The following is a 25,824-nucleotide window of genomic DNA, read 5'->3' on the forward strand; positions in this document are numbered from 1 at the left end:
AATACGGTAGTAAGAAGAAGAATGGATTTCAAAGGAGAGGGAATTTATAAGAGCTCATGGAAATAAGCCCCTGAATGTAGATGGGGAACTACAACAAGAAGAATCAGATTCTGGAGATCGAAATTCAGCCTGACTTAATTATCAATTGATAGGTAAAGCAAAAGAAAAGTGGGGGCAGCTAGGTGGAGCAGTGGATAGAGCACCAGCCCTGAATTCAGGAGGACCTGAGTTCAAATCTGGTCTTAGACACTTAACACTTCCTAGCTGTGTGACCCTGGGCAAGTCACTTGGGGGGTGAGGGGAGAAGGTCAAAAATAGCATTGAGATTTCAAACCTGAGGAAATAGGTGAACCATAATACCACTAATAATAAATTCCATAAGGTTTTGAGGAGAAAAACAATATACAATTAATTTCAGACACATTGAGTTGGATGTAAACACTGGGATATCCACATAGAAGGAAATCAATGTAATGGTTTTTTTAAAGGCAGTATTCACATAAATTCCTTTAAAATTCTTAAATAATAACTTGTATTGGTCAACCTGCCATCTGGGGGAAGGAGTGGGGGGAAGGAAGGGAAAAGTTGAAACAAAAGGTTTTGCAATTGTCAATGATGGAAAATTGCCTATGCATAAAATTTTTGCAAAAAATTAATTAAATAAATTTTTAAAAAATAAAATAAAATTCTTAAATAAATCATTTTTTGGAAGTGTTTAATTTCTCCTTTTTTGCTTCACCAAAGCACAGAGCTCTCAAAAGCCAGAAGAGAGCACAATTTCTAATAGATGGTTCCAAATTGGGAAAGCTTCATGTACCTATCTTGGGGACAGCTTATGATACCTCCTGTTCATAATAAATTTTTTAATTAAATCAATTCATTTAACTTAAAAGTATATCACCTAAAGATTTTTGCCAAATCTTTTTTAAAACTAAGCCCACTGAGGTATTCTCCACCTCATGAGTGACTTATTTCCCTCATAATGGCTTTTTCCTTATGATTCACTGAATTTCATTAATTATTTTTTTCCCCTTGTTAATTCACATAATAATTAACGTAACTTTATAAGAAAAAAAGCATATCAAGATAGTAAAAAGTATAGGGGTAATATTATTTTCTTTTCTTTTGCAATACAATAAATATTTGTGTTTATGAACCCATATTTGTAAACTTAAAGTGGCTTCTGGCTCTACCTAACTACTTCTATCCTAGTCCCATTTGGGAAATGGGAGTGGGGAGATAAATCCAGTCCAAATAAATTAAGTAGAGTTCTGGATGGAAAGAGCTATATATTTTACCATTCTGCTTCATATTTTGAACTTGAGATTTTATTTTTCTTCTAGTGAATCTGTTAAAAGTCAACATTTTCAAATTATTTTGATATATTTTAAAAATTATCAAAATTGTGTCATATTTCTTGAAGTAACATAAAGGTGAAAAAAAGACTTTACTCTTAATAACAGACTTGCAAATTTAAATCATTTCAAGAAGCCCAATTCCATGTATCTTTGTTCAAAAATTCTATTAAATTAGTATGCTAAAACTTTTTTATTTTAATAACAAAGATAACAATCTATTTCTGTAGGAACTCTAAATGTACTTACTTTTAAATTCTACTTATCTTTGAGAGGGACATTTTCATCTAGCTTACAAACAACTCATATCTTCCCAAAAAATTTATGGTGATCATGCACAGCCCTCCCTCATTTAAATCCAATTCACTTGCATGTCATGGCATCACCTCCCTGATGTCATAGTCTTCTTCAACAAACTAACTAACATTTAATTGTCTGCTATGTTTAAAGTATTGATTAAGAAGGTTAATGTAATTTCTGAAAGTCTGTTTCTTAAATGTTAGTTAACTGAATAAAATCTCCTTACTCTACTCTTATCATTAGAACACACAAAATCCCTTGGTCTGTTTCTTAAATAAAAAAATGAGATCCCTAGTAAAAAAAAAAGGGCTATCTCTAACTATAACTTCAAGAGTGAAGACCTATAACAAACTTTTAAATACTTGAACACAGCAGTCATGGCCCTCTCCCCAAGTCTTTTCTTTGTGTTAGATATTTCAACTTCTTCACCACATTTTCATGTGTCATGATCTCTCACCCCTCACTACTCTAGTTAGCAATCATTTCTGTTTTGGCTAGAAACTCTAAGGATCTTCCCCTCTCAGATATTTTTTTTGACCAGATAAAAAAAAGATTATTCTCCGATTTATTTCTTATAAATGACTGGGCATTGTCTCAATCAAACTGAACTTATTATAGACTTTAGCTTTAAAAGCCCATGGTTTCCCTCCTGTATCCAGGGCCATCTATAGTCATCCTGATCTATATCTGCCACTGGACCCAGATGGCTCTGGAGGACAAAGTGAAACTGGTGACCAGACACAGCCCTCCCTCATTTAAATCCAATTCACTTGCATGTCATGGAATCACCTCTCTGAAGTCACAGTCTTCTTCAACAAACAACAACAAAACATACAATCCTAAAAACACACAATAGTAACTTACCAAATGCCACAAGCAAACTAAGCCTGCATCTTTTCCCATCAGCCAGTTTGGCAACTTGCCATTTGATTCTCAGCATCAAGTTCCACTTGCCTGACTAAAGCAAAGATGTTTTTTGCCAACTCAGCTGATCAAAAAAAAAAAAAAAAAAAAAAAAAAAAAAAAAAAGGCAAGGGATTACAGCATTCTGCTACAGGGCATCAGCATACTGAGAAAGCTCTGTCATTCCTAATACTGCATACAGCAAATTACATATTAAAAAAAAAATTACTGATGACAGTGCTTGTCTTAAGCATTCTGTCTCGAAAAAGATACTGATTTGGAAAACAATATCATAAGGATCAATACAAGAAATTACCTTCTTGAATCATTTGGGGGGAGAAGATAGGAGATATTGAAATACACTAAGAAAATCACTATAGTAATTACACAGAAAGCAATCCAAGGGTAATATTTTTACCAGATAAAATTCAAACTCTTAATAAAAGTTACCTAAATACTAAGTAAATAGTACTTAGGAATAGCAACTAACATTTCTCATCTTCCATTATAATAGACACAAAATGTCAGTCTACATAATAATATAAATTCTTTCTCATTTATGAAATATTAGTATCCTCCGGAAGCTTAAAATTATATTGTCAACCGTTTTCTCCAGATGATATGCTCATCTTTTAACTTTTTACTATCAATAATTACAACAAATGTTCATTCCTCAGAAACAAAAGATAATATATTATTGCATTGTTTAAAAAAAGAAGAAAAAAAAGGAATAAGAAAAAGAGACTTGTATGAATGTAGAGTGAAATTAGCAGAACTAGAAAAAGTTACACAAAATGAATAAAACAAAAGAGAATAAAAGAAAGCTGAAGGGTGGAATTATAATAGCCAATCTTGACCCAAGCAAAAAAGGTGAGGAAATATACCTTCCTCTTTTACTTGTAGATAGAAGGATGGGTGCAGAATATTGCCAAGAGGATGTCAGATGGATAATGGGTGGACTGGTCAGTTGGCTCTGCTCAACTTTTTTTCTTTGTCATAAAGGAAGATTCACTGGGCAGGGTAGGGTTATGGTACATCTGAAAATGACAACAAAAGGAATCAATAAAACCTTTATTAAAAATCCATCCCACATTATATTGCCTAGAATTAACAATGAAGCACAGATCACTCTCCTTTTCTTAGAATCTAAGATCTTTTTTCTCCTCCCCAATGCTTATTCTTATAATAGGAAACTTCAATATCCATATAGATGCTGCCTCAAACTTCCAACTCCTCAGCTTCTTTAAAAAATTTTTGACATACTTTTTCATTATACCTCAGCCACATAGGAATTGACAGTAGTAGAGTTTGCCATTTTGCACAAGTGTTTTTATCCATTTCTTTAACTAAAAAACCCAACCTCCCCATCTGACTGTAACTTCCTATCACTACATATGCTTCATTCTTCTTAAACCTTTTCATCTTCAAAGAAATTTCCAATCTCTCTCCTCCATCTGATCTCCTTTTAAATCCTCTCTTCTTGAAACTTTCCTATTTCTGATGGCTCCATCATTCCAACCATTCTACTCCAAGAATTCCCAACCTCAATTTTCCTCAACTCCTCTTCTCCATTCATCTCACATATCCAATCAATTATCCATTTCTATCTTCACAACATTTCACCACTTTTGTCTACTCAAACCTCAGTTTAAGACCTTTATCACCTCTCACTTAGACTACTACACCTGGAATCTCTGCCTTAATTCTCTCCCTATTTCAAGTCTATCTTGCATACTGTTGCCCATGTGATTTTTTATAAGTGCAGAACTGACCAAGTCTCAACTCCACTCAAACTCCAATGAACTCTCTATCAGAAAATATCGACTCCTCCACTAAGCTTTTAAAGACCTTCACAATCTTGCCTTACCCCTCCCCTTCCATCTCTCTCTAATTTCATTATATATTATTTTCGTTTCTTACATTTAAAATCTAGTTAAACAGGCTCCTGTTTGGATTCTCTGTCTTTCTCTGTATCTGTCTCTCTCTTTACACTCCTCCTTTCTTCTCTGTACTTGTTCCCTATAACTGAAATGTGTTCTCTTTTCTCCAGTCTGACTGAAGAATTTTTTTTCTTTCAAGATGCTACTCAAACACCATGGCATGAAGTTGTTCTTCATTACTCCCAAATTTAGTGCCCTGCTCCCCCCAAAAATTTAATTATTGCATTTAATTATAATTATTCCCTTTTACTTTACTCTGTATATGCCTATACAAAAATGTGTAATGTTCCTCAGGATCCAATTTATTTCACTTTTTGTACTTGTATTTTCATGGCCTATCACAGCTCCTACATTATAGTTGTAGATTGACTGATCAGTAAAACTTTTTCAGTCTAAATAAGAAAAAAGTAAAATATCTATGGAAGTTTTAAGGAACATAGAATGAAAAAGTATGCAAGGTTATAACCTGCATTGGTGGAAAGAATATCTGTGTCACAAATTCATTAAGTAACTAAGGTTTAGTAACATAGACTTGGTTTTCAATGTCAAATGAAAGCATTAAGTACCTACTATGGAAAAGGCGGCATTATGCTAAGTTATAGGGATATAAAGAAAAGCAAAACCAATTCCTGTTTTCAAGAAACCCATGCAGGAATAATATGAAAACTACTATGTATTAAAAAAAAGATATAAACGGGATAAACTGAAGATAATCTCAAAGGAAAATCATTAAGATTAATGAGAAAAGTCAACAAAGTTTCTTGAGAAGGTAGGACTTTAACTGAGACCTAAAGAAAAAGAAAATCAAAAAAGTCAAGACAGAGGGAGACAATTCCAGGTCACTGAAGATGGCCACTGAAAAATGCCCAGATTCAGGAGATGAGAGTGTCTTCTGTCAGTCTGGAAGAAACAGGAAGCATGGGTCACTGTATAAGTGAGGGGAGGAGTATACCAGGAAGAAGGTATAAGAACAACAGAAAAAATAGGAAGGGATCAGATTATAAAGGGTAAAGAATGATTTAATTATAAAAACAAAATAAATACTAATTTTGATAAAGCTAATTAATAGTCATATAGATACAGTATAAGATATAAAAGGCAAGCTCCTTGAAACCAGGAAAAAAAAATTGTTTTTGCATCCCCAATGATTAGCATAGTAACTATAATAAAAGAAGCAATAGAATCTTTTTTCCCCCTATTCTTACTATCTATGAGCACAGAAGGGCTGAAAGAGATCTTGTGACCTCAAATTACAGTAGGACCACAAGAGAAGGGAAGGTTACTCCAACACAATTATTTAACTTGTGCCTCTGCTCTTCCCAATATGACAGACACAAATAAATGACCCCTATAACTTTTATTCACTTATATAGTCTTTTAGATATTCTACTATGTTAACCCAAACTATGTTACTCTTGTCTTGAAACATATAGTAAGAATAGCTAGAATAGAGGAACTTTTTAGTTGAGCTCACAGCTCAACACCTAAATCTTAACATTCAATATTAAGAAAATGAATTTTTTAAAATAAGTTAACATAAAAGTACTAGCTTAAAAACAAACACATTATATAAAATCTAGTTTCAGCATCACTGCTCTTTTAAAATTGTATAGGTATACTTAAGTTTCATAGTAGTTTTTATACATCTCCTTTAGTTCATTTTTAGGAAAGATTCCCTGCTTCTTCAACCACAAACATGCCCCACCTGTTATTAAGAATTTATAGACTGCAGAACAAGTTAGAAACAAAGCACCTTGCTAACCTGGAAAGAAGCAACTTGAACCCACCATTCTCTACTATAAATAAATGAACACCTTTTCATCAAGAACAGCAAAAGTCCTGTTTTCACCTAAGTATTTGGCTTCAGAAACTATGTGAACATTTAAAAATCATTTGAGTAAATTTATTTTCAAATTCTTGAAAGAAACCATTCTAAGATCCTTTACCATAAGACTAAAGAATATAAAATTTAGGTGATTTTTCAGCATGAATTATTTTTCCATGGAGCAGTTTTTCAATCCCAATTTGTCAGAAAATTTTTCTAAATCATAGACTTTAGATATAAAGACATATCTTTTATATATGAAATCTTTATTATATGATCAAAGACTAAAACTTGATCTTAAAAACGATGATCTTATCTAGTCACCATTTGGGAATATACAATAATAAGCCAATTTAGAGTCACATTAAAGGTCTTTGGAAGAAAAGACATTAACAGCATGTGATATTATGTCGTCTTGTACATATTATCAGACTAAATTTTATTTTGTGGTAATATAAGATACTAAATTCATAGACTCTTTAGAGCTGCAAAGGTAGATACTTTCCTGTATCCTGCATTTTACAGATAAGGAACCTGAGCCTCCAAAAGATGAAGTGACCATTGCCTGGACACACAATAAATGGCAGTGGCTAGTTTCCTAATCAAAGTCTGGCATTCCAATATGCCATATTGCCTAAGAGGTTTACATTAGCACTTTAGCTCTAAAGAGAAAATTTAACAGCAACTAAGTTAGGACTGCTGCATTGTTCCCAATCTTTGAAACAAACAAACAAAAAAAAAAAAAAAATGAAGTTACTATAATCTTTTTTCCTGCCAACAAAACAAGAAATAGCATTACAGACCTCAGAGCAAAAGATCAGTTTCAACCTCATAACTTACACAGCAGTGTGGTTATTTTTTTGTTTAGAGAATTTTTGTTATAATTTACTGATGAGTAGTTATGTACTAGAAACCAAGGCTTTCTGAAACAAAAGAATTTAAAAGCAACCTAAAAAGATTTTGTATTAAGCCTGAAAGCTTCCAAAATGAAAATATATAAAGCTTAAAAACAAAAGCTCTTTCAACCCATGTTAATTAGCTCTGTGCCACCACAGAACAGAACTCAGAAAATACAGAGGCCAAGAAGGAAAGCAATTATCATTAGTATTATAATAATGGATAAATTCTAGTTTTACCACTTTGGATGTCTAACATAAGTTGAAGGACTTTGATGGAAACTGTTTTCAGAAATATGTTAAATTTAAAAATTTTTTTATTTTAAGCATAGTACAGGGTTTACAGCATATCCTCAATTACTTGACAGATCTGAAATTCCTAACTACGTAATTATATTTACTTACAAGAAAACCCAGACCTAAAAGATTAGTCACTCATCTCTTTAAGAGTATCTTATGAATTAGTAGCCTACATATAATTCTGAAGCTGTGCTATGAAGTTGCTAAAATACAAGTGGCACCTAATTTGACAGCCTAGAAATATATTTATAGATAGAAATACACACCCCCCCACACATATCCATATATCAAATACCCCATAAATCAATGCACTTTTTTCAATGATTTCCATTGATTGTAATATCCTTCCTGACAGGAGAAAAAATTTCTAGCAACACATAAGGAAAATTGTGCTTAAAAACATATTAAAATTATATAAGCACATATCCAATTCCCAAATTTCAAATTAAATTCCATTGCTCCCTCTACAGCAAAGGAGCTCAGGAACTTGGATGGCACTTTAACTTCAAGTTTCAAAAAAATTCCTTCTGCAATCTCTGATGATTCAAAGATATAAACAACCACTAACAGGGTTTCCCAAATGTATCCTTTATCTTCAGTTCTCAAATAGTTCTTTGGTAATGAAGATTATCACTATTATTTTTCCTATTCTGCATAGAGTGTACCCATGGTCAAAATTAAGTTTACAGTTCCAGATAAAAAAGAGCAAACATGAAATGACACACTTCTCTCCACTTTCAAAACAGCCCAAAGACTGAAACATTTTTAAGGTGGAGAGAAGTAAAAAAATCCTAAAAAGCCCTAGATCCATAAATTGCACATTTCATATATCAACTCTAGTGACTGAAGTTTAATATGCTTTATTAGAAAACTTTAGATAGAAGTTTTTAGAAAAAAAATTTTCAATAATAATGCCTAATATAAGTTTTGTTAAGTATTTTACATGTTATCTCATTTTATGCTCACGAAATCCCTCAGGTTAATGTTAAGAAAACCTCAATAAAAGCATTTTTATATTAAAATGTTTCTCTACCTCTTAATAGGTTCACTCTTTTTTTTTTTTTAAATAAACATCTAAAAAGATATTGTAAATGTAGGTGTTTCAAAGGTTAGGGGAAATTAAGGTGAAAATCAATTATACATATTCTACAATATTTGCAAAAAGACTTTCAAATTACATCTGATCAAATTATAATAACCAATAGGAATACAGGCTCTACTTTGCAATACACCATATCCATAAAAAGACCAAAAAACATGAAAATAAATATTCCTCATTCTCTTTTCACAAAGAAAACATTTCCAAGTCTAAGTCTTCTGAAAAATCTGCCTAGAACAAAAAATCAAGTATTCTTTCCCCTTCCTGCTACTCACACTACCTACACTGCAGAAGTTACATTCTGTCTAAAGGAAAATATTTTTCTCCTCTTGTGAGGATAGAAAATGCCCTGTTTGAAAAATAACTCAAGCAGTTTTGTGTGAAAATTCTGCAGGTTATATTTCAGTGGCAAATTTTTCACTGAGATGCTACTTCAATGTTACAGAACCAAAGGGGAAAAAAAGACTAAATTCATGAGTCATTCTTAGGTGTCTTTAAAAGTCAGTCCCTAGTAATTACCGAATGAAACTTCAAAGCGACAGGTCCAGAGTTAAGACCATACATACAGCCTTCAAGTAGCCTTCTTTCCATGGTATATATGAACATGTGTTTTTCAATAAAGAAAAATAGATTGCTTTGGTAACCTCGGTGCTTTGAATCCATTCAGAAAAGGGAAGTTTCTAGTACTGCAGATAGAAATAAGTGAATTAACTTTACTAAACTCATAAAATTTTGTTATAGTTACTTTTAATTAATTCCAAAAAATGGTCTAAAGTCACAGCATATGGAAAAATGTGAGGAAGCACTTGTTTGCAAGTGGTCTTTGATGACTTTAACAGCACATAATATATATCTTAATATGCGCTTATATTTTTAAATCAGGCATTCAGCCACAATAAGTTTTAAAATGAAAATCGTTAAGCGGTAAGGGAGTCGGACAAACTCTTCTCGGATAGATCACTTGTTGACAAATGTTAGTGAGAAAGCGGTCTGAGGGAAGTCAGCTCCGCGCTCAACTAGGAGCTGCTGAGTCCGGGTCCGGAGCCTTATCGCAACCAAGGCAGGGAGCGCATACCACAATCAATGACATCAGATCGAAACTAGCCGGTTTCACCGGGGAGCGGACGATCCTTTCAGAGCGGTGGGGGCCGCCCCACTTCTCCCGCCCCTCCCCTCTACTCCAGACGCGCTCCCTCCAGAGCCGCAGGACGCCGGGTGGTTCTCAAAGCACCCCCCAAAGCTCTCGAGCGGCCAGCAGGGGTGCTTCCCTAGTCCGGGGGCCGGCTCTGGAGGGAGAGAGGAGGGAACAGGGAGGAGGGATGCACCTGCCTCGGCGTCGCCCACGGCGGCCCCACCCGAACGAGCCTTCTCCCCAGTCACCAACGCTAACTCCCAGGGCCGGTATTTCTTCTCCGCCACCTACTCTGCCAGGGCCGGAAGACCAATCCTCGGGTGGGTCGTCTCCGAGCTCAATCCGGCGGGGCCGAGCCGCCACCCCTCCACCAGGGCCCCTCCCCCTGGCTCGGGGCTAAAAGTCAGGCCACTCCCGGGGCGGAGCTGCGCCTCGGTGTCCTACTCACCTGGCCCGGCGCCGGGGGAGTATAGCGGGGTCTGCGCCCTCGTAGGAGCGAGGCCAAAGGGGTTAGGGGATCCGCCCCGGCGCGAGCCCGCCAGTCAACAGGTGGGAGGTCCCTTTGGTGAAGAACCTCTACATCCCGGACGCAGTCGCCAGGTCCTCGTCCTGACCGGGGCTCAGTGCCCGATAGAGACGCTCCCAGACCCAGCTCTTCAGTGGGAGATAGGGAAAAAGAAAGAGCCGTGGGAGCCTCCCCAGCCCCAGGCTGGCTGAGCTTCGGGCCCTGCCCCGACCCCAGCCTCGCTCGCTCCCGCGCCGGCCCCCGTGCTTCTTACCTTGGCGGCCGCAGCTCTGGCGGACATTTTGTGCGTCTCTCCCGCGCCAAGCGAGGCTCTTCACTCTTAAGGCAGAAGCTGCAGTTCCAGCTCGGCCGCAGCTCTCTCCTCTCACGCCGCTGCCCAAATAAACATCTCCCGGGAGCGAGCGAGCGAGCGGGGCCGGGGGCGGGGGCCAGCGGCGCAGGCCCGGCCCAGGGGGAGGGGATTCAACTTGGACAAAAGTCCCGGAGTCGTTCGGCGTCGGCCCTCGGCCCGGGGCCTCCCGGCTGATGCCGAAAGCTGAGGGGGGCTCCGCGGAGCGGTCGGAGCCGAAGCGACCCCAGGTTCCTTTCTTTGCCCCAGCTACCACCCGTCTCTCTCGGCAACCGGCGCCATGCCAGCCGGAGCCAGGCCGGCCTCGTCGCTCACGCCCCGTCCAGCCGAGACCGCGGCTTTACGAAGGAAAGGATTCGGACCCAGGCGGCCCACCCCCGAAAGTTACCTCCTTCTCTTGCTCAGGAGGAGTCCTCCGTGCCCAACTTAACCAGTCTCCCTGTTGAGAAGAGAAGGGGTTGGGGCACTACAAGAAGCCGGAGCCGAGAACCCCAGGCCGGCCAGCGGCGCTCACATCTGCCCTTGCTTACTGAGCATGCCCAGCCCTCGGGCCCGAGCCACGGAGGCGTTTCTGGGGGCGGAGAGAGGAAGGAGAGTCGTGGGGAGCCCGGGGTTCTAGGCACGCCTGGAACCCTCCAGGAATGTGGCTGCATGGAAGGAAACAGAGTTGGGACTCGGCCAAGGCACTGCGAACTTGGAACTACCGCCCGGGTAGAAGGTGAACTATTGTTCTTTTAAGCAAAAAATAGCCCGAGGAGACTGAGGACCGGGACCACTAGACCACCCTCCAACCGCCATTCATGACCAAAAGAGGGAGCCAGCTTCGAGTCTTCATACTCTAGGTCAGGAATGGATTCCCACGTTCTTTCCCTACTAACCAAGTGTTCATAGGATTGCATGTTTAAAAGTGAAAATTTCTTTTTCCTTTCAGGAATAGCAGGGCCACGTGTAAGAATACAACCAAGTAGTTCATCAGGTCCGCCTTTACCACTGACAATCTCTGGAAAGAAAGTTCATTCTGCTTTAGAACAGAGCTAATTGTTAGGAAGTTTTTCGACATATCAAGCCTGAGACCTTTTTGCAACTATCCCTAGCAATTAGTTTTGCCATAAGGAGACAAGCTAATAAGTCCTAGTCAATTCAATTCAACCTCTCCTAGTTTTCCCAACTGGAAAAATGAGGGGTTGGACTAAATGACCTCTTCTGTCCCTTTCAGCTCCAAAATCTGATCCCATAAGGAGACAAGCTAATAAGTCCTAGTCAATTCAATTCAACCCCTCCTAGTTTTCCCAACTGGAAAAATGAGAGGTTGGACTAAATGACCTCTTCTGTCCCTTTCAGCTCCAAAATCTGATTCCATAGTTCTAGGACCAAGAATAGAATTTGAAGGATCCCTCAGATTTTCCCAATAGGAGAAGATTTGTATAATTCATACTATGACAGTAAAGAAAAAGCCTTTTGGGGGAAGGGTAGGAAATGAGATGGATGGGAGTTTATAAGGGGCACAGTAAAATAAGTTTTGCTTACAGTTACATAGAAATAGCAAGACTACAGGAGAATACTTGATACAATTCATGAATAGCATCCATTCAATCTGTTGCCAAGTCCTGTCAATTTCATCTTTGCTATATATCTTCATTGGACCATCTTTCCTCTGATACTGCCAATCACTCCACTGTAGCCTTATCTCACTTCTCAACTCTTGCTGTAGCCTGCTTGTGAGTGTGCCTGTCTTGAGTCTCTCTCCACTCCAATCTATCCTCCATTCAGCCACCAAAGAGATTTTCCTAAAGAGGTAGGTCTGACCATATCAACCTGGAGTCAATAAATTCCATATGCCTCTAGAATCAAATACAAAATAGTGTAGAACATTTCGCCATCTTCCTTCCTCCCTCATTCTTCCCAATACAAACTCTTCAACCAAAGACACAAAGTGACCCCTTATTGTTCCAGGAACAATACCCTCCCTCCAACTCTCAGCTCTGCATTTTCTTTGGCTCTCCCTCATGAGCCTGGAAGGTGCTCCCTCCTCTACTTACTGGTTTACTTCAGGTCCCAACTTAAATCCCATCTGATACAGGAAGCTTCCAGTACTTTCTCTCAATTATTTATCTTGTTATATAACTTATTTATATTATTATTATTGTTATTATTTTACTTATCCCATGAGATTGTGAGCTCCTCCTAGAAGGCAGATATTTTGCCCTTTTTTGGGTGTTGCTTGGTACATAGTAGTTAATGTTTATTGACTGATGTATTGAGTGCCTACTGTGTATAAGAAATTATATTTTAAAGTTGGTCAATGAAGATGACTGACAAAGTTTATAGCCTGGGAGCAGTGGGGACATAACGCAAATGTACAAATAACAAGAGCATAAGACAGAATATGTCAAGTGTTAAGTTTCAAATTAGAGAAAATGAGACAATATGAAATTGAAGGAGTTGGAAGGAGCATATTTAAACTCGACCTTAAAGAGATATAGAGGGAATGAGTCATTTCAAGCAAAGAGAACAATAACAGCAAATTCACCAGAAAGGGAGAAGCAGGTTCAAGAAATGATAAATTGCCTTTTAACTGTTTTTTGTTTTTGTTTCTCTTTTAGGGAAGAGTAAGGAAAGATACTGGGGAGCCTTGAATGCCAAGTTGAGAAGTTTGAGCTTATTCTGAGAGAGCCATTGAAAAAAAATTTAACAAGGAATTAGCAAGACCTAAATTATGCTTTAGGGATATTAATTTCTGAACAATGAATTGAATGTAGTGGAGGGAAAAGAGACTAAAGAAAACCTAATAAGAGGCTACTTCTATAGTCCAGAAAAAAAGTTAATAAGCATTTATTCAGCAATTACTAAGTACTAGGCACTGGTACTGAGAATAAAGAAAAGAATAATAAATTTTCCCTGCCCTCAAGGAATTTATATTTATTAGCTGTAGCAAAGGCTAGTACACTGGGATGGAGGTAATAGAGATAGAAAAGTTTCCACAGACATAATGGAGATGTAATCCATATGACTTAGAAATTAATTGAAAGTGAACTCTCTACAATGCTGGACCTCTTTAGATCCTAATGACCCAAAGAACAGTTGTTGTCATACCCAGAAATAGAAAGAAACGTGGTAAATATGGCATTTTAGAGTTACAGGTCATCTGTTAAAAAAAAAAAAATTGGAGAGTAACTTCCATGGAAAATACAGCAAATGTGTATTTGTACACTGTCATGGAACATGCTTCATATCCCTTTCAGCCATCCACCTCGGCTATCTTCTAATGTTTCTCCCCACTTGGAGCAGTACATCTGGACTAAACACCAGAAAAAAAAAAAAAAAAAAAAAGTTCCCCTGGCCCAGGGATATTAATCCACTTATCTTTTGAATTGCAACCCTGGGGTCTAACCATATAAACTAGGGAGTGAATTGTACCAGCACAACCAGCTAATCTAGCCTTCCAAATCACCAAATGCGATTATGCTTCACTGCCCCTCCAGCCTTCCACTGCCGGCTCTGAATTCAGTAATCAAATCAAATATAATCATAGTAACAAGATTCCTGGAAAGGATTTAGAATCAATTTAGAGATCAATTTACCATCCCACTAATGTTCAGACACTCCCTTTCCTGCCCATCCCTCCCATGTAGGCTTTATCATTCCCTAAAGGCCTCAAACTAGTGTCTAATAAACCCCTCCCTAGGGTCCCCATAGATAGTGCTAGATTTGTAGTGTGGAAGACCTCAGCACTAGTTCTGTGACTGATTAAGTGATTGCACTTAACCTTTAAAAGACTCAGTTTTGGGGCAGCTAGGTGGCGCAGTGGATAGCGCATCAGCCTTGAATTCAGGAGGACCCGAGTTCAAATTTGATCTCAGACACTTAACATTTCCTAGCTGTATGACCCTGGGCAAGTCACTTAACCCCAGCCTCAGGGGAAAAAAAAAAAAAACTCTGTTTCCTCATCTGAAAAATGGGAAAATAAGTTGTGAAGAAAAAATAAGAAAATCTTGTAAAGCGTTTTGTAAGTCTTAAAGTGCTGTATAAATGCTATCGTGTTTGTATCCCCAAAACCTTAGCAAACAACCTGCACATAAAAAAGTGATCTAAAATTTTTTTTCATTTATTTCTTCATTCACTTACAAGCTCTATCCCAACATACAGTTAGAACTACACATTTAAAAGTATTATTTGAATATATATTAACATCAAAAGATTGAAAACCACTCTTTACACTGCAAGATCTTAAAATCTTGTTGAATTGAATCAAAGTATTAGTTGCAAAGAAATATCCATTATAAACTCTAAGCCCATACATACTTGAAACTTTTCTATCCTCCCATTCCTTGATACAATCCCCAATAAAGGCTACTAACAAAACTCAATATTATTAAGGTGAAATAGCAAGTGAAATGAAGCTCTGCTCTTCCCAATCTTTCCCACATATTCATCTTTTCACAAACCTCAGAAGCTTAATATGTTACTAAAAGTATCTACCCAAGTCCTAACTGTTTCCTTCTGAACATTAGTAGTAAGGAGATTATCTGAGCCCTGGGAACAGGGATACAAATTCCCTCCTCTCACCAAGGTAGCTGTCCAAAAAGAATGCATTTTGTGCAGAAGTTTCAGTAAAGCATAAATTTCACCAGTAGCATAATAAGCAATTCATTTTATGTCTCATTTGATTCTCACAACCATCCTAGATGAGGTAGTACAACTTATTATCTATTATGTCTAATACAGATGAGGTAATTGAAGTTAAGTGACTTACAGAAGAACATGCAATTTGGAGTATGAGGGAGACTAAATAAGAGTAAGCATTTGCATAACACCTACTGTTTGCTAGAGGGGCAGCTTGATATCACATTGGAGAGAGTCTGGAAGACTTCCATAGTTCAAATCTGGCTTCAATCACTCATTAACTCTTTGACTCTGGGCAAGTAATTCAATCCTGTCTGCCTCAGTTTCTTCATCTGAAAAATGAACCAAAGAAGCAACTGGCAAGTCACTCCAGTATCTTTGCCAAGAAAACCCCAAATGAGAGGACAAAGAGTTGGACACTACTGAATGACTGAACAACATGTCAAGTGCTGTGTTAAGCATTTTCCATATGTTTTTATGAATATAATTTATCAAATACTGACCCTCACAACAATCCTGGGAGGTGGCTACTGTTATTATCCTTACTTTATATTAGGGAAAACTAAGTAAAAACTAATTAACAGAGACCCAAACCCAGGTAACTTGCCTCCATGTTCAGTATTCTACCATACCATGTGATGAATGAAAGGTTATGTCTATTTCCAATTCTTAGCTCACAACAGTCCAGGGAAAGTTGTAGAAGGAACTACTTCTGCTTAGTTTATTCTTTTTTTTTCCTAGCCTAGATTCTACTTCCTCTAATTTTACTAATATTACTAATGTTTTCATTAGTTCTTTGTGGCCTTGCCACCTGAGTCAATTGCCAGATCTCCTTTAATACTGTGCTATTTAAGTCATCCCCTATCTTCTAAGGACTTTTTTTTAACTTCCTGTTAATGATCTTCCCCATTCTCAACACATACATCATAATTCTGTGTAAGATACCTTTTGGTCAGGAATCAGATCTAATATAGTTAGTTGCCCTATTATCTTCTCCCTACCAAATCGCCATTACCTGTACACTAAGTTCAAAATCCTTATTAACTCCTACTATCTATCAAATAAAGTTCAAACTCCAGTCTAGCACCTCCCTAACTTTCCAGTTATCTCATAACTCTCCCATATACTACTTTTAATACCATCCCTAACAAATCATCATCCTGCTGGCACATAATAGGTGTTTAATGTTGATGGACTGATTGCTTGAAAAACCTCAGGTGACCAATGTTTCCTATCTCCAGTTGTAGAAACCCTAGCTATTTCTCAAAACTTAGACTGATGTCAACTTTCCCCTAAAACCTTCCTTTATATTCCCAGAGAAATAATGTTTCCTTTCTGAATCCTCAGGTAGCAATGTTTATAGCTTCCTCATATATTTACTATGCTCTAGTTTGTCTTATAGTTATTATATGTGTTGAATTCACATAAGAGACTAAGTTCTAAGAGTGAGGGGGCTTTTGTCTTATTTTATGTATTTATATTTTGTAACCCATCAGTGCCTTGTGGGGCAAAATATACTCTTCTACTTGCTATAGCTTTTGTTCAAACTGTTGAAATCCACAGTTTTAATGTTGTTCAATCCTTTCGGCTTCATCTACCTCTTTGTGACCCCACTTAGGGTTTGCTTGACAAAGATACTGGAGTAATTTGACATTTCCTCCTCTAGCTTATTTTGCAGATAAGAAAACTATAGCAAATAGGACTAAGTGACTTGCCTAGGGTCACACAACTAGTGTCTGTAGCTACATTTAACTCAGAAAGATGTTAATTCTAATAAGACATTGAAAAATTTGTGTTCCAGGCAATTTTCAGATGAAGAAATTAAAACCATTTCTATCCCTATGAAAAGGTGCTCTAAATCATGATTGATCAGAGAAATGCAAATTAAAACAACTCTGAGGTACCACAACATATCTCTCAGATTGGCTAACATGACAGAAAAAGAAGGACAAATGTTGGAAGAGATGTGGGAAAACTGGGACACGAATACATTCTTGGTAGAATTGTGAACTGATTCAACAATTCTGGAGAGCAATTTAGAACTATACCCAAAGGGCTATCAAACTGTGCATACTCTTTGATCCAGCAGTGTTTCTACTGGGCTTGTAAAAGAGATCACAAGGGAGGGGAAAACATATACAAAAGTATTTGTGGCAACCCTTTTTGTAGTGGCAAGTAACTGGAAACTGAATGGATGCTCATCAGTTGGAGAATAGCTGAACAAGTTATGGTATATGAATGTTATGGAATATTATTTTTCTATAAGAAATGATCAGCAGGATGATTTCAGAGAGACCTGGAGAGATTTACATGAACTAATGCTGAGTGAAATGAGCAGGACCAGATCACTGTACAAGGCAACAGCAAGATCATACGAGGTCCAATTCTGATAGGCATGGCTCTCATCAACAATGAGGTAATTTAGACCACTTCCAATGGTCTTGTGATGAAGAAAGCCATCTACACCTAGAGAGAGGACAATGGGAACTGAATGTGAACCCAACATAGTATTTTCACTCATTTTGTCGTTGTTTGTTTTCTTTCTCATTTTTTCCCCCCTTCTGGATCTGATTTTTCTTGGGCAGCATGATATTTATGGAAATATGTATAGAGGAATTGCACATGTTTAACATGTATTGGATCACTTGCTGACTGGGAGAGGGGGATGAAGGGAAGGGACAAAATTAGAACACAGGGTTTTGTAGGGATGAATGTTGAAAATTATCCATGTATACATTTTGAAAATAAAAAGCTATAATAAAAAAATAAAATGTGTTCCTTTGGAAATTTTAGCTTCATCACAATTAGTTTCAGCTTAAAAGACTCTCAAGAAGGCCACAAGTAAAGTAAAAGGGAGGAAGGGAAGGAGGGTGGGGTTTAAGAATCAGAGGATACCGTGTATATACAAATTAGTAGGATACAAAGTTGAATACTGGAGTAGTTTGATATTTCCTCCTCTAACTTATTTTACAGATAAGAAAACTATGACAAACAGGAGTAAATGACTTACCTAAGGTCAAACAGCTAGTATCTACAGCTACATTTAACTTAGATGACAATTCTAATAGGACTTTGAAAACTATATGCTCCAGACTAAGAGAAAGGAAAAATCCAGTTAGTGTCATGAAGAAAAAAACTGAGATTCTACTCTTACAAATATAAAATTTTCCATTATTTCAAATTTTCTTAGATTTTTCAATATAAATATATCTTAAGTTTAAAGAGAAAAGTTATTTTAGAGCTAAAATATAAATATCTCTGTATAATTAATTTACGTGGAAATCAGGTTTTAAATTGTAGCATTAGTCTCTGAATAAAGTTGAACTTGGAAAATAAAAGTATGAGAGTACAATCAAAGATTTGCTGCCTACATATACATAATAAAAGCAGGAAAGTGGCTAGGAAGAGGAAAGATGTCCCTGAGCTCTGTTTTATCCCAATACCTTTTCTTTCCCACCTCCCAATTCTCCTAATTCATTTGCATTTGAAAAGAGTTTTGGAACAGAGAAACAGTAGGATATCTTAACCCCAGAGTTATTGACCATTTGCTAATTACAGTAGCCTGTACTTGGATAATCACTAGATGAAGTTGATTCCTGGAAATCTAATAGGGAGCCATATTGATTTTGTAGCCAAAAGTAAAATGCCATTTTCTGATGGAAACTGAAGGAAAAATGATCAAGAAATAGAATTCAAAAACTAGAATTGAGATTGAGAGTGCTATTTAGCTAAAATAGATGGTACTATATGTTTCAGATAGTGCTCTGGGGGAGACTTTTCTCTGGGGATTGTGGTCCTCTCATCAAAGTTATGAAAGAAACTTGGCATATTGTTCAGAAATAAAAATTTAAGGTTTGTTTTATTTGACTTCATCTGTTACTTCAGTGTATAAAGGGTTTTATTATCTAAATAGAGCTATAGAAAGCCTCAGGGTCTCTTAAACTAATAAGACTGTGACTAAAACTGATTCCTTTCTTCCTATGAAGAAGGAATCTAGCAAAAAGCTAAAAATAGAAGGAAGCTTACAATCTTGATCTTTGTGAAGCCCCACCTATGTAACTAAATAACCTGTGCAACACTGATTAGGTTCAACATGTAGTAGATTATATCCAATGTTCATTATACACCCCTGGGGCTATATACTATATATATTATATGTACCATATATACTATATAGAAGACGATTAGAAAGCAGCAGCAATCCCAAACATCAGCATCCATCCATACAGTGTGGTGAAAACGAGCTGCCTTAGCCATATATGTTTCTTATGCATATATCCTTTCATATGGGATCAGGGAAGACTCTTGAGTTCTTGAGAGCAGGAATTGATTGTCTTTTCACATTTCTCAGTATTCCTAATGCTTACCACAAAGCCATGGTAGGTATTTAATGTTTATTGATTTACATGTTAATCATATTTTATATCTTTAACAATATTAACTATAAATGCAAATATGTTTTCATATTTTTATCATACTGTTTTTGATGTGATCTTAAATACACACTGCTGATTTATTTTATTCTATGATATGCTCTTATGGAATAAAAAAATACAAAATTCATTATGACAACTTCAGAAAATTTCTATGGTCAGAAACTATGAGTATGTAAAGAGCACAGAAAATGTAGAATCTTTAATTCTTATACATATGGTCATTTATCCTTTAGAGAAAATTAGTAGTGAATAACAAAGATTCTGAGAATAAATGAAAATAAGGTTTGACCAAATATGTACTGGGATTGAAAAAATTTTTTTCTGATTATTTAATGCAAACTGAATAGGAAATTGGTTAACCACAACACTTACAAATACAACTTCCTGTGGGTTTTTTGCAGTTTGTAGTTTAAGAATGTAAAAATACTATATGTGCAAAATCTTTATAAATCTCAGAAAAAACTATTTATTAGAACAGGCCTGACTACCTGCATGTATATATAAACTTATATTTGTATAATGAATATGTTTAAATGAGCTTTTTAAACAGTATCATTTATTTTTCCTTGATATGATTCTGCTACCATTCAGATATAAATTTGGACATTTTAAAGCTAAATAAAAGAGGAAGTATCATAATATAGTCAAATATAATAAAATATATACTTTTGTATATTAGAACTAAAATAATTTTCTATCAAAATACCACCATCAGAATAACAACAACAACAACAAAAAACTGTGGGGAAAAGGGGGAAAGGAGGAAAGGAGGGAAGATCCACCTATCTCCTTTGCTGTATGTTTTAGAATTCTACAAGTTGTCCTTGTATTTTTATAAAAATAAATATCATTTACAAAAATCATAATAGTACAGAAATAATCTGTACACTTAAACAGTCTACTTTTTTTCATCATGGGGTGAAGAAGTCCTACATAGGTGGATAGAAGGAGGATTTAACTTGGATTAAGTGGAAGCAGTTCTGCATGTGACTACTTTCTTTAAATAACAGAACAGAGAAATAGTCAGGTGGATTTAGTTAAGGAAGGCTGCATGAAGATATTTTGAGGCAGATTTCAGAGAAACAAAAATGAATTAAAGGAGAGTTGAGATGGGATAAGTAAGTCAGTTGAGTTAGAGTCCCTTATTGATAAAAGATGAGATAGGAAAAATATATGTGAAGGAGAAAATAGAGCAGGAAGAAAACTGATTGATAGCCTAGAATGCTAGGTACATGAATTTCAATATAAAAATATAAAAAGCAAAAGGGACCCTGAAGCAGGAAAATTGTGATAAAAATTGTATTGGAAAAATATTATTTTACCAACCACTTAGAATAGATTTGAATGAAGAGAAAATTTTAATTAAAACCAGTTAGGAGACTGTTGAAATGTTAGTCAGAAGATGATGAGAGCATAAATTAGGTAGTGGAATGTAAAAAAGTAACAATGGAACCGTTCTGACCTTGATTAAGGTCAGGATTTTTTAATACTTAAGGGATATATAGATATATATATAATATATAGATATATATTCCATTTTTATAGATATATATTCCATTTGTGTAGATGCTCCTTCCATTGACATATCAAAACCCCTTCACATATTATGGTAGCAAGTCTTCATGGATTACTGTAGATAAAAACAAAAATCATTCTGATGGCCAGACTGTTGTTAAGGAGCCACTGCATGTCCCAGAAACAAATAAAGTGTCACTAAATGGTGTGATACTAAAAGCCATACAAGCTTTCTAAGACCTGACAAAGCTTAGGCTCCCCTAGAATAACCTTTAGGAACCTAGACTTACATCCTTATCACAAAGAGACAGAGAAACCCTTAGTGTAGATAATTCCATTCCAAGCTCTCTTGCCCCCAGACTCTTCTGCCAATTCATCAGCTTCATTTCTTGTAGCTGCCTTATAAGCACAGTCAAGATCATCTGCCTGTTATCCCATCCATGAAGTTTTCTCATACTAATATCTATTCCAGTCCTCTCTTGTTCCTTTTCTACTCTTTTGCCACTCAATAATACCATCCTATAATGTCTTTTAAAAAGGGGCCCCTGAGAATAGGGAGATCCTGACACATCTCTACTAGGAAGTTTACTTGATTCTAGCTAATTCTTTGCCCTATGTTCTTTCAGGTTACATGTTCAATTTACACCACATCCATTTTAACTGTGTTCATGAGTTGTTTTGTAAAAGATGTTCTGTGTTTTTCATCTTCCCAACCAAATCAAAGCTTTTTGAAGATGACATTTACTGTTATACAAGAAGTAATGTGAATAAAAAGTCAACCATGATTCTAATGTATATTTTATAAAACAAAATTTTCCATAAAAAAAAATTTCAATGACTTAAAACTAATTTCTTAGTAACATTTCCTTAGAATAGAAATTATTCACATTTTTGTAGTATTTTATGACTGACAAAAGTGTTTTTCTCACAGTAATCCTGAAAAATGGATAATGAAAATACTATCTCCATTTTACAGATGAAGAAATTAAAACTCAGAAAAATCACAAACCGATTAATAGAGCAAGTATCCAAACTCAGTTCTGAATCCTCTCCCATATTCCTTCCCATTATGTCACAGAATAGTCTTGTGCATATGTACAAGTACTTTCAATATTATCACTAATTTAAAAGTTATATTCTCTAAAAGTAAATTGGAATAAAATAAGCAGATGCAAGCAAAAGCTATACCTTGTCACCATCACTTTCCTCATTTCCAAAGGGGAATATTTCTAAGGCACATAAATTAAGGGGCCAACATATAAGGTATACTAAAGAACCAAAAGCCTATCAGCCACCTTACTTTGACTACAGGGATGTTTGTGCTCAGATTAACTTTAACTGCAGAATTAACCTGGTAGTTGCTTCAATTCAATGTGCCAGCCTTGTTAGGTATGATATTTAATATATTATTGATGTAAACGATCTTGAAGATCACAGGATTTTGAGCTGAAAAGAGCCTAGATATCATGTAATACATCACTAGGTTTAAAGATGAAGGGAAAAAAGGTCCAAAAAAGCCTATATGGACTTTTAACCTTTAATTTACTTTTCTGCCATATAAACCTATAATTGTATTGCAAAAAAAAAAAAAAAAAAAAAAATTGAAATGAGTAGCAGTCAATGATTTTTTTTAATTTTAGCAATAATAATAAAGACCCTATGAGACCTGACAGATAAAGTGCTGTGATACTTGACCAATAATGTTTTATACTCAACAAACATTTTTCTATAGATAATAAGAATAGGGATGGGGGAGGTGGTAAAAGAATCTTGAAGAGTGTAATCTCAATTAAAGTATTCCTCTAAATCAGTGGTTCTTTAACATATTTTTTTTGTGTGGTGGACTACTAGGCAGGCTGGTGAAATCTACAGACCCCTTCTAGGAATGTTTTTTTTTTTTTAAATTCATGACTGATAAAAATATTCAATCTCAGTTAAATGTAAATTTTTCTCCCATACAACTTCACAGACCACCTGAAATTTATCCATTAATCTGGGGTTAAGAACTCCTGTTTTAATGCCTTATTCTGATGTGTATTTCAGCATGGGTCCCTTCAAATTATGCCAGCTGAAAAGCTGAAAAGTCTCTGAATACCAGACCATGGTCTAAGGATAAACATGTTCTCTCTGCTCTGTGCAAGGTACTAGGACTATTAATAAAGAGAAGCAAAAGATCACAGGTCTAGCGCTAGAAGAAAACTCATTCATCAAGTCTAATCTCATTTTGCAGATGAAGAAAGTGAGTCTCAAAGAGGCTAAAAATCACACCAGATATTGTCAAAGACGGAATCCAGGTCCTCTGCCTCCAGAACCAGGATGCTTCCCACTATAACACACTACTGTCCTCTCTCTACTGGGGATGAAGGGAGTACTCACAGTTCAGTTTAGGAAAAACCATTGTCAGTGTCTTAGTCAGTCACCCAGCAGCTGTTAAACACCATACTGCTGCAGTATTCTTTATTTTGAAGCTAAATGGATCGAGTAGCTACTTCTGAAATTTGGATTATGGGACAAAAATTTCTAGTTACCACTTTTCCAGTTGAAGCCCAAAAGGGAAAAGGTCAATGGATGAGTGACACCTTTCTCCTTTTGCCCGCATCTCCACCAGTCACACAGCTCTTACAAAAAGTTTTTTCAACTCCACTTAAAAAAAAAGGCTTAACTGTCCTAAAAGAGTAGCCAGTTTCTCACCTCCCCATCGACAGGATTGCTTACATCTTCCCAGTTGAGCCTCTTGTAATTAAGATTCAGACTATCTCTTGGCCTGAAAAGTAGCAATATATAGTACCTGGCATACAGAGGGAGGGATTCAATTCTACTCAGTTTATCAAAAATGTCTTAAGTCCTTACTATATACAAAACAGAGAACTAAGTGTAGGAAGAAATATAAAGTTTAGATAACTCCATCCTCATGAAATTGAAGGGCTAAGTAAAGACAGAACATATGCAAATAATAGTTAATGTAAAAGAATGAGACATGTGCATAAAACGACTGCAAAATACTAATAAGAAATCAGAGTGGAAAAGTCATTACTGACAAGACATCAATGAAGGCTACAAGGTACCATTTAAGTTAGGCTTGGAAAATTACGTAAGCATTTAACAAGTGAAGGGGAGGTCAGGCACAGAGATAAGAGACTTGAAAGGGAAGGGTGAAAAGGGAGGAGTATAATAGGGATGGGGAGTAATTTCTGTTTTGGTTACTTTGTTGCTGTTCAGGAGTTTAGTCACATATGACTCTTTGTGACCCTGTTGTGGAGTTTTCTTGGCAATCAAACCCAGATTTAACAATAATACCGGAGAAGTGGTCAAAGTGGATCATGGGAGTAGAATAATGATTGGACACCTTCATTATTAAACAAACACTTGTGAAATACATGCCTACTACCTCACAGACCCTGTTTGATGCTGGCCACACACATATAGAAAGAAAAGAGTCCCTGACCTGAAGCTTATAGGATACAGGGGGTAAGGAAAAGGGACATGAGGGTAGGAGAGGTGGGTGAGATCACACAGGGGAAGGGAAAAAAGGAGATAAGTATCTATTACATCATGTCAGGCACTGTGCTAAGTGCTTTACAAATATTTCATCTGAGAAGGTATGACCACACATACACACATATGTAAATGTGAGATACATACCTATAAGTTCTGTGGGAGCCCTCTAGCACCTGCAACATTTTGGATGGGCCTTTTACAGAAGACCAACACTTGAGCAGAACCTTGAAGTAAGACAGAGTGGTGTGGTACTCTGGAGTCAGGAGACCTAAGTAAACTAAATGAGTTTTTGAGGTCCCTCCCAGTTCTTTGATACTATGATCTCATGAATTCTCCTACTGAGGTATGGAGAGAATGCATCTCAGGCACAAGGAACGGTGTGTGCAATGCACAGAGACAAGTGGAATGTCAGCTAAGTGGAACAGCAAGTAAGCCAGTTTGGATAGAATGGAGGAATGCAGAGGCCTCCAAGAGTAACTGTCTGGGGCTAGTTGGTTTGTTCAGCCACTGTAGAGTGGAAGGGTAGCAAAAATAGTGGCACCTTGACAAGAAAGGGTAAAGTTTGGAGCTGTAGAAAATGATAAAGAGTTATAACAGAAAGACTATTGAGCAGCATGAGCACCTAGTAGAGGTCAGAAATTATACACTTAGATAATAATATATTAATAGCTAAGATCAATATAGCATCTAATATGTACCTGGCCCAGTGCTATTATTATTTCAATTGACCCTCATAACAACTCTGGAAAAAATACTATTATTATCCCTATTTTGCAGATGAGGAAATTAAAGCAAACAATAATTTTTAAAATTTCTTCAGCTTTTCTCCCCTTCTCCTGTCCCTTTCCCTTGCTCCCCCCAATAAACTATAAGCTTCAAGTCAGGGACTCCTTTTTTTCTGTATGGGTGAGCAGCATCAAACAGGGCCTATGAGGTACTAGGTATTTATTTCACAAGTGTTTATTTAATAAATGAAGGCATCCAATCAGAACTTTACCCCATCATGCACTTTGACCACTTTTTCAGTATTATTGAAGCAAACAGAGGTTAAGTGACTTGTTCTGGAGTCACACAGCTAGTAAGAGAATGAATCCAAATTTGAAGAAGGAAAAGGAAAGTGGTTTTGA

The 25,824-nt window shown here is 36.5% G+C and overlaps 1 protein-coding gene across 11 annotated transcripts in view; it reads right to left on the bottom strand.

The window, feature by feature from the left end:
* TJP1 (tight junction protein 1) overlaps window positions 1-25,824 on the bottom strand; it is a 336,975-nt gene that overhangs the window by 108,832 nt on the left and 202,319 nt on the right. Inside the window, exons 1-2 of one of the 11 annotated variants that reach the window (XM_074294992.1) lie at window positions 10,530-10,667; window positions 3,443-3,595 (exon numbers count right to left, since the gene is read on the bottom strand). The exons of 7 other annotated variants lie outside the window; for them this stretch is intronic. Coding sequence is in view for 2 of the 4 variants with exons in the window: in XM_074294989.1 (XP_074151090.1) it covers window positions 2,520-2,558 (39 nt within the window). In the remaining 2 variants the exon portion in view is untranslated. Of the gene's footprint in view, window positions 1-2,519; window positions 2,574-3,442; window positions 3,596-10,529; window positions 11,149-25,824 lie in introns of those variants that run through there. 3 more of the 11 variants (XM_074294990.1, XM_074294993.1, XM_074294989.1) reach the window with 3 other exon arrangements.

The sequence above is a fragment of the Sminthopsis crassicaudata genome, chromosome 2 (assembly GCF_048593235.1).
Source record: "Sminthopsis crassicaudata isolate SCR6 chromosome 2, ASM4859323v1, whole genome shotgun sequence".
Lineage (NCBI taxonomy): Eukaryota > Metazoa > Chordata > Mammalia > Dasyuromorphia > Dasyuridae > Sminthopsis > Sminthopsis crassicaudata.